The 8,922-nt window shown below is 43.0% G+C and overlaps 1 protein-coding gene across 1 annotated transcript; it reads left to right on the plus strand.

The window, feature by feature from the left end:
- Positions 1 to 285: 285 nt before the first annotated feature.
- LOC117556609 (Golgi reassembly-stacking protein 2-like) lies at positions 286 to 8,663 on the plus strand. Its single transcript, XM_034232023.1, has 10 exons — positions 286 to 475; positions 1,266 to 1,346; positions 1,461 to 1,664; positions 2,279 to 2,365; positions 2,478 to 2,608; positions 5,628 to 5,760; positions 6,340 to 6,451; positions 6,545 to 6,655; positions 7,104 to 7,217; positions 7,416 to 8,663. The coding sequence occupies exons 1-10, from the start codon at positions 413 to 415 to the stop codon at positions 7,634 to 7,636; spliced, it is 1,257 nt and encodes a 418-aa protein (XP_034087914.1). The 5' UTR covers positions 286 to 412; the 3' UTR covers positions 7,637 to 8,663.
- The last annotated feature ends 259 nt before the right edge of the window (positions 8,664 to 8,922 follow it).

Genomic DNA, 8,922 nt, shown 5'->3' on the forward strand with positions numbered 1-8,922 from the left:
CATTTGGACATTTTAATTGAAATTCTTTTTTTTCTTATTTTGTTGAAAAAATTGTGAGCAAACAGACATTCAGCAGGTCATAGACATTTCTACACAGTTTGTAAATGTTGATTCAATAAGTATGACAAGTGAACCAAGAGATTTGAGAGAAAGATTTAAACGTGAAAAATAAAGTACATACAACAAATATTCCATACAGCTTCTATGTGTTTGTCCATCAACAAATTGAATTCAACTGCAATTGAATCGTAACTGCCGAAAAGGCGTTATTTCCTGCCACGTAACGGCGCATGCGCATCGCTCAGCTAACCATTTGACGACGTGTACCCGGTGTGTACAAGTATTCAGGCATATCACCTCTGCTAGGTAACAAACAGCCATTTGAACATAAAAAGCCTTAAAAGAGCATAACATGGGAGGCGCGCAGAGTGTGGAGATACCGGGAGGAGGCTCCGAGGGATACCACGTCCTCAGGGTGAGTTTTTAGCTTCTACACACTGCTGTTAGCTGTTAGCAGTTACCAGTTAGCTGTTAGCTGTTAGCTTAGCCTTGGCTCAGAGGCGGAGGACTCCCTGATCTGTGTGTTGACGAGAGGCCGAGGATGACTGCAGGGGCCTCCGTCGTGAAACACAAACACAGTGTTATAAACAATGCACTCTTCGTTAGAGTTGTGTTGGAGTCATATATTTTGTATAGTTGTGTTTGTACGAATAGCTGCTTGTTCGCTAGTTAAATATGCTTAACAGAAGCTAACTGATGGAGGGGGGCTAGCCAAAGCTACGTATCAGCACTGAATGACAGCTGCCAAGCTGGTTTTGTTGGTGCATCCAATATCGGACATGTCCCACCCTGTGTACAGTGATTTGTCTCTCTTGTTTTACAAAAATGTAAACTACGAAGAATCGTGAAGCTAGCTAACAATGGACAGCTACTGTCAGTTGTCTTATTCCAGTAACAATCAGCTCATTTGAATGATAACATTAGTAGCTAGATGCACAATAGTCATGGCGGAATTGGTCTCATCCTGAAAGGAGCCGAGATCAGATAAACCGTTTTAGCTGCTATATACTGTAATGTACATTGAGCCAATGATAATCATGAGTTTCAATTCAAACCAAACCAAAGCCTGATATATTTGTTTTCCAGCTCAGGTTTTACATGTTTATTTTGTATGTACAGAGTTATTGAATACTCTTAATGTTCAAGAAATGAAATGCAGAAAGTGACTGTAAAGCAGCAGCTAATTTTCTTTCACTTTTATTCAGGTTCAAGAGAACTCGCCTGGACACCGCGCCGGACTGGAGCCTTTCTTTGACTTCATCGTCTCCATCAACGACACCAGACTGGTAGGGAAAACCTGCAAACTGTATCTTCTTAACAGGAGCAAATAAATACAAGTGTTATGATAGTGAACTGCATGTGCCATGCCCCTGTGCTCTTCCTCACCCCTCTGTCTACAGAACAAGGACAATGATACCTTGAAAGACCTTCTGAAAGCCAGTGTGGAGAAACCAGTTAAGATGCTGGTTTACTCTTCGAAGACTCTGGAGCTGCGGGAGTCTACAGTCACCCCCAGCAACCTGTGGGGGGGCCAGGGCTTGCTTGGTGTCTCCATTAGATTCTGCAGCTTTGAGGGAGCCAATGAAAACGTTTGGCATGTGCTGGTAAGCAACCTCAAAGTCTATAGAGTGGTGCCATGATAACGTCTTTTTCTTAGGATGACCTGGAAATGAGCATCACAAGGGCTACCTCAACAAAAGCAACCGGCTTTCTTTGAATTGTTTTTCGGAATATTGCAAAAAAATAAGATCTAGAGCAGGCTCACTTTTAGGATACTTAGATGTTTTTGTTCAGCAGGATAATCTCTAAATATTAACACCATTTTTATAAAAGTATAATTGCAATCGACAGATGTAAATATGTAACGTAATGCAAAAAAACACCGCTAAGCTAAAGGCAGCTCGTTTCGGACGTGATAACATAAGTAGTCTTATTTAGTCACTTGATAGCAATCGCCATTTTTAAGACATGGCATTAACTTTAGACATTTATGTAATATTATGAGTGTAATATCTACCCACGTATTTTATGTTGTGGGAACAAAACGGAAACATCTCTTAAGCTTGTGTTTACCACATACCTGGTCAATAAACATTGACTTTGAGACAAGCGAACCCGAAAGTCATTACCCGGTTTAAGGCTCATTCCTGCACCACTCTATAATATAGTTTTTTGGTAGAATGCTAGTTTGTTAACTTATTCTCCACCTGTCTAACAGGATGTAGAGCCTAACTCCCCGGCGGCCCTCGCCGGCTTGCGGCCGCACACTGACTACATCATTGGAGCCGACACTGTTATGAACGAGGTATTTTATCAGGCAACTGTCACTACTGCACATTCTCCACCTGATAATGATAGTGAATGTGTGTCTCCTAACGTTATCCACCTCCTCCGCCCCTCTGTGACTCTATCTGCAGTCAGAGGACTTGTTCTCGCTGATAGAAAGCCATGAGGGGAAAGGCCTGAAGCTCTACGTGTACAACACGGACACCGATAACTGCAGAGAGGTCATCATCACACCGAACAGTGCCTGGGGAGGAGAGGGCAGGTAACAGACGTTACACACTTTACCAATCATTGTTGGACCTACAGGTTTCAAATGAAGTTATAGGTTTTTAATGGTTCATTGTTTAGCTCTCTGGTTCGCAACTTCCACTTTCACTGGTTTCCAACTTTCACTTGTTGTTTTCGGTCGAGGCTGGTTTTCAATGGAAAAAGCTCTATAATGATTACATTTTATTTCACTTTATTGTCATTGCATTATGGGTAGATGCTACCAGATCTACTATAAGCCACCTGCTCAGTGTCGAACAGTAAAGGGATATAAGAAGAGACCAGCTGGGGAACATAATGGAGCATTTAGCAGCTAAACAGACAGATATTTCCCTCAAGCAGCTGGTAGAGACCAAAAACAGAGTCAATATTGCTCAAAGTTAATTATAATGTTGCTTTAAGATTCACCCACATCGACTTAAAGGTTCCTTGAGTCGTTTTTGTACCCTAGTAGAGCTTTGGAGCTATTTCCTTTGAGTTTGTTTATCATGCGTAGTACACAAACACTCAATAAGGTGACAGGATACACATTTCTGCCAATTGTTTTACATTACTGCGCTATTTCATTCAGCAGTAACATGCTAAGATACAGAAGAAGAAGAAGTATGCTAGTAAACCCTGATTTTGTGATGTATTTTTAATAATACAAACGACTTTTACAACATTTTGTAAGGAAGTAAATGCATGGCAACCCATTTGATGGAGCACAGGGATATACACAGCATATTTTTAAAAAGTGATGATATGACAGTATTGTTTACACCAAGTGGTCATAAAGATTGTTATTGCAGGTTGGGGATTCAATATGTCAGTTTATCTGGCCAATTCTCTGGATGTAATTATTTTTGGAGTCTTTATAAACAGTCTGTGGTTTGGCACAGACACATGGCCACCCCATTTGAACCCCACCCACATAGTTCTGATTTCACTACACACTCGGGGGGGATTGTAACCTGACAGTTTGTTTACACAAAACCATCTGAGAAGAAGCTGCCGTTAGAAGGGGTTCTGGAAAGTGAAGCCACTTTAAAAAAAAAAAAAAATACAAGGCAGCTGATTGGATGCACCACCTGCCAATGAAAGTCTTGCAGAAGCCAGTCGAAAAGTGGAGGGCCGCCCCTCCCTACAGGCCAATCACGCAGGCTGCATGGGGCCCCGCCCAGAGGGCCTCAGCTACTGTGCACAGTTCTCAGCGAGAGTGAGAGACAAGTGACAAGGGGAGCACGTCTGTAACCCGACACCGTTGCAATGAATCGACATCTGACCAATCACGGCTTTGATACGGCCACTAGTGCAGGTGAAGAGATGTCGGTGAAAAGACAGATTCAGTCCAGCGCAAAAAACAAACCATGAAGAAACTAGAGCATCACTCGAAGGTGGGTTATTGTCAAATGTACAACTTGCGAATGTTGTATAAGTCAAATGGCCAATTGCCATATTAAAACATCAGCTGCAATTCAGGACATGAAGAAGGCAGTCTCTGCATAGCATACAGGCTAATGGAGATGCAGTTATTTCCAGCATTCTTTATTTACCATTCATTCAAGTATGTTATGCCTTTTATCTGCTAATGTACAGGAGGAAGAGTGATACACTGTCTGTCTAGTTGGCTTACATAACAGTTAAAGTTTACAGCCTAAAAAACATGGAGCATTTTTCCCCCCTTTTATTCATTTGTATGTCAATTTGCACATTTCATGGTGATGCTCAGCCTCTCCCCTTAACTCCTAACAGTCATCATCATGGTGACGCTCAGCCTCTCCCCTTAACTCCTAACAGTCATCATCATGGTGACGCTCAGCCTCTCCCCTTAACTCCTAACAGTCATCATCATGGTGACGCTCAGCCTCTCCCCTTAACTCCTAACAGTCATCATCATGGTGACGCTCAGCCTCTCCCCTTAACTCCTAACAGTCATCATCATGGTGACGCTCAGCCTCTCCCCTTAAACTCCTAACAGTCATCATCATGGTGACGCTCAGCCTCTCCCTTAACTCCTAACAGTCATCATCATGGTGACGCCTCAGCCTCTCCCCTTAACTCCTAACAGTCATCATCATGGTGACGCTCAGCCTCTCCCCTTAACTCCTAACAGTCATCATCATGGTGACGCTCAGCCTCTCCCCTTAACTCCTAACAGTCATCATCATGGTGACGCTCAGCCTCTCCCCTTAACTCCTAACAGTCATCATCATGGTGACGCTCAGCCTCTCCCCTTAACTCCTAACAGTCATCATCATGTCAACCACAACACAGAGAAATACTGATATAAATGTGTGTGTAGTTGTTGATACATTGCTGACAGAGGGAACTACGTTTGAATACAGATTTAAGAAATATCCGTTTTTGATCATGTAATAAACATGTTTTGTCTTGACTATTACAACAATATTACAATACAATAATATAGTATTTATATTATTGAATTGATTATGATTATTATTAGTAGTAGAAGTAGTTTATTTGCATTAATTATATTGTAATCTTTTTGAGGCTAGTATGTGGCAGGAAATGCAGACGTATTCACCTGTAAACGCATAGTGAACGACATACATGCACATTTACCATTTACCTCACTGTATACAAAAGTAACTGTTGACAATAATAATAATAATAATAAACAGGAATTATATTTGCAAAGAAGCCTACTTTGTTTCCAAAAACATTTTTTTCACAACTGTCGGTTGGGGGGGGGTGGCCTCATCTCACAATGTCGCTTGGGGCCCCAAATTGGCCCTGAGTGGATATCTCTGTCTCTTCACACACACCTTAACCCCCCCCCCCCAATAGCTGCAGGTCCCTAAACATTTGCTGATTGGTCAGGATACTGGCTGGTCGGATACAAGAGCATGAAGCAGGAGAAGATGGAGCAATCCTATTTAAATCTCAGAACAATTCAGAGCTATATTCAGTGGTCTGGAACCAGGCTAATCTAAAGTGTTATATATATATAATCTAAAATATATTTTAGGTTTGTTAGATCAATTCTTAACTTTTGTTCCTCCATTTTACAGCCTTGGTTGTGGGATCGGCTACGGTTACCTGCACAGAATTCCTACAAGGCCTTTTGAGGAGGGGAAGAAGATCAGCTTTCCTGGAAACCCCCCCAGTGAGCCCCTCAGTCCGCTGAAGGACGGATTCACTGAGGTCAGAACACACACCAACACACACCAACACACACCAACACACACCAACACACACCAACACACACCAACACACACGCGATACATAATCAGGGTTGAACTCAACAATAACTCAAACCCTTAGTTTGGATAAGAAACATGCTCAAAGCAAAGATCTTAAGTATGAATGTAATACCTCATGTATTCACATTTGAAGGTACCTATGTCTATGACATGAACATCATCTAGTCATTTAAACATTTGATTTACAGATAACTGAAGCCATTTTATAAATGTAATTATTATTTATGGGAAATAAGGGGACTTTTTCTATTAAGTCATTTAAAGGAATTTGGTGTTTTTGGAAAGAATTTAGTGATTTTCAGAAAAATGTGGTCTTTAAAAATAAAATAAAACGGATTAAAACATGAAGTCCTTTTTTAAAATGTTTATTAGATGTGAAGTTGTGTGTTCTGTAGACTCTGCTCACACTGTAAAGATGCAGGTTCCCTCAGTATGTAAGCAGCAGAGCCGGCAGGAGGACGGAGAGCTGTGGTGGTACATTGGGATGAGTGTGACCTTTTCCCTCCACTGCCTCCTTCAGGTGCAGCTCTCAGCAGTGACCCCCCCTCCTGCCCCCACAGGCCTTGGAGATTCACTGTCTGGCCTGTCAATCAGCACGGCCCCGCCCACCATGCCCCGGGAGCTGCAGACAGGTATTTCTCTTTTTTCACCCAAGAAATCGGTTATATGACGGTGTATTTACTCCACATATTTAAATCTAATGTGTTATATGTACCCCCCCTCAGGGTTGCCTACAGTGCCTCTGCTCCCCACCCTCAGCCCACTCACTCCACTGAATCCCGCCGCCATCGGCTTCAACCCCGCCTCCGGCTTCAACCCTGCTTCCACGCTACCAGGTGGGTGATTTCCAAACACACGCCATCAGTCTGCTGAGTCAGCAAACCTTGCATAGCAAACGTTTGCGAAAGCAGAGGCAGACACATAACAGCTCGCCCTCTCTCTCTCTCTCTCTCTCTCTTACATGAGTGTGTTCATACCTTTCCAGAAAACATAGAAATGTCTGCCTCAACTGTATTAGACAGTACTAGGTCTCAACCGCTTCAACTGTCTAAACATAGCCTTTGTGTGAGTTCCCATGAACTGTCAGCTGTCGGAATTCCCACCATCCATTTTTTTTAATAAGAGATTGTCCAAATCGGGTTAAATCACATTCACTCTTGTGGAATATTAAAAGTTCTCTAATTTATTTTCCATTGTGGCTTCATTACAATACTAGAGTCGACTAACTGTAGTGTAAATATCATTCAAAATGAATGAATGTATAACAGCATTGTGTGTGTGTAGGTCTGATGCCCCTCCCAGCTGGCTTACCTCCGCTCCCTCACCTGCCCAACCTCAACCTGACACTGCCAGACCTCAGTGCCATGACCCTAGCAGGCACCTTACCAGTAGGAACCGGTAAATACAGCATCGCTATCCCACAAACAAAACAGGCATCAATCTTTGCCCAAAAGATGTAGTATATAAATACCATGTTGTTTTATGTAGTATGTATTACTGGTCACCCTCACTGATGCTTAATGTGAACATTATACATATAAAACCTAGCAGCGATGCGCTCACCTTCTCTCTTGTTTTCTCTTCTTTCTCCCTCAGTCCCCTCTCTGGCTTCGCTCCCTTCCTTCAACTTCCCCGGCCTGGCCCCCTTACCCCCTCTCCTCCCCCAGGCGATGCTCCCCCTCCTGCCCCCCCATCCCACAGCCTCCGTCACAGTCACGGCAGCGCCCGCCCCCGAGCCTGCCGCCGTCCCCACGGAAACAGCCTCCTCGAACACCACGGAATCAGCGCCTCCGACGGAAACAACGCTAACCTCATAACCTGGGAGAGAAACATCCCGCTTGCCATCAAACCAAAACACACACCCGGTTTCTCTCCCTCCCCTTTCTCTGTATTTTTCTATTTATTTGGCCAAGAGGGACACGCACAGGTGGGCACCCTCCAGGTTTGGGTGAGGAAGCGATGAAGGATGAGTGGATATGAAGAATGGAGGACGGCTGTGGACCGACATGTCTTTATGACCAGATCGTCACGGAGCTCGTCCACGCCCCAGAGGAGGACTCTCACACACAACAAGGACTTCCCCCTTTCTGATCTGGCAAGCCGCTCTGTTTCACTCTTGTTTTTTTTTATATATAAACAGTGTATGTTAACGGGACTGGACGATAGATTTACTGTATCTACATTATAAATTAACCTGCCACACTTAAATGAAACTGGACTAAAGTGGGTCAACAGGAGAAACGCACTGCTGTATGAAAACAGGTAAACCATTACTTTTTTGATCTCATCATCCAGCCCTGACATGTAACCTTTTATTAGTGAATAGGACCCCTGACCAATAGATCGATTTGATTGACATGTATACATTTCTGTTGGAAATTGCTGTATGAGTGTCTCCACCCAATGAATGAATCTGCATTATTTTGCACCACCTTTGTGTTCTGAAATGATTAGTCTGTCCCTTTGTATGTATAACCAGAACTCTATAGGTTCCATTTTGACCACACCGGGAGGTAACAGCTTAAAGGCTGTGCCAGAGGGCGGGGCAGGGGTGTACACTTATAAAGCATGCTGCATTTTGTGTGTGATCAGTAGGGAGGGTGGGACATGAGGTGTTTATTTTGCAGTACTGTACGTCTCCTCCTGACATGGCTGAACTGATAGGCAGGTGCAGTGATGCAGTACGACCACCAGGTGTCACTGTAACAGCTTACTGAAAACATCCACACTGTACAGCGCGAGCAATAAAGCCAAATTAATTTTACATGATGCTTCCTGTGTCTTTATACAGTGAGGGTTTCTTTTGCATACTCTGTAACAAATAAACAAACCAAAAACACAAAATGGTTCGTCGTAATTATTGAGATAAAATAGCATCTTTGTGCACACTGAATATATTTCAACGTGAATTTTTCAGTTTAAAGTATAATTCTGAGAAAATCCACCTTAGAAATGCCTTCAAATATCGTGAATCTGTATTAAGAATGAACAATGTGCTTCCTCATTCAACTCTTATTATACATCCATGATTCAACTGCGTCACTCCCTGCGCTCCGTCTTCTTCTAGTGACTAACCCTGGACAGTCAAATACGGTCACACTGC

This window comes from Gymnodraco acuticeps, unplaced genomic scaffold (genome assembly GCF_902827175.1).
Source record: "Gymnodraco acuticeps unplaced genomic scaffold, fGymAcu1.1, whole genome shotgun sequence".
In the NCBI taxonomy this organism is placed as follows: Eukaryota; Metazoa; Chordata; class Actinopteri; order Perciformes; family Bathydraconidae; genus Gymnodraco; species Gymnodraco acuticeps.

Excerpts from the sequence above, each read along its gene's own strand:
- LOC117556609 (XM_034232023.1), top strand. The coding sequence starts at position 413 with ATGGGAGGCGCGCAGAGTGTGGAGATACCGGGAGGAGGCTCCGAGGGA. Across the intron at positions 6,452-6,544 it reads GCCCCGGGAGCTGCAGACAG|GGTTGCCTACAGTGCCTCTG; the intron begins GTATTTCTCTTT and ends ACCCCCCCTCAG. Across the intron at positions 7,218-7,415 it reads CACCTTACCAGTAGGAACCG|TCCCCTCTCTGGCTTCGCTC; the intron begins GTAAATACAGCA and ends TTTCTCCCTCAG.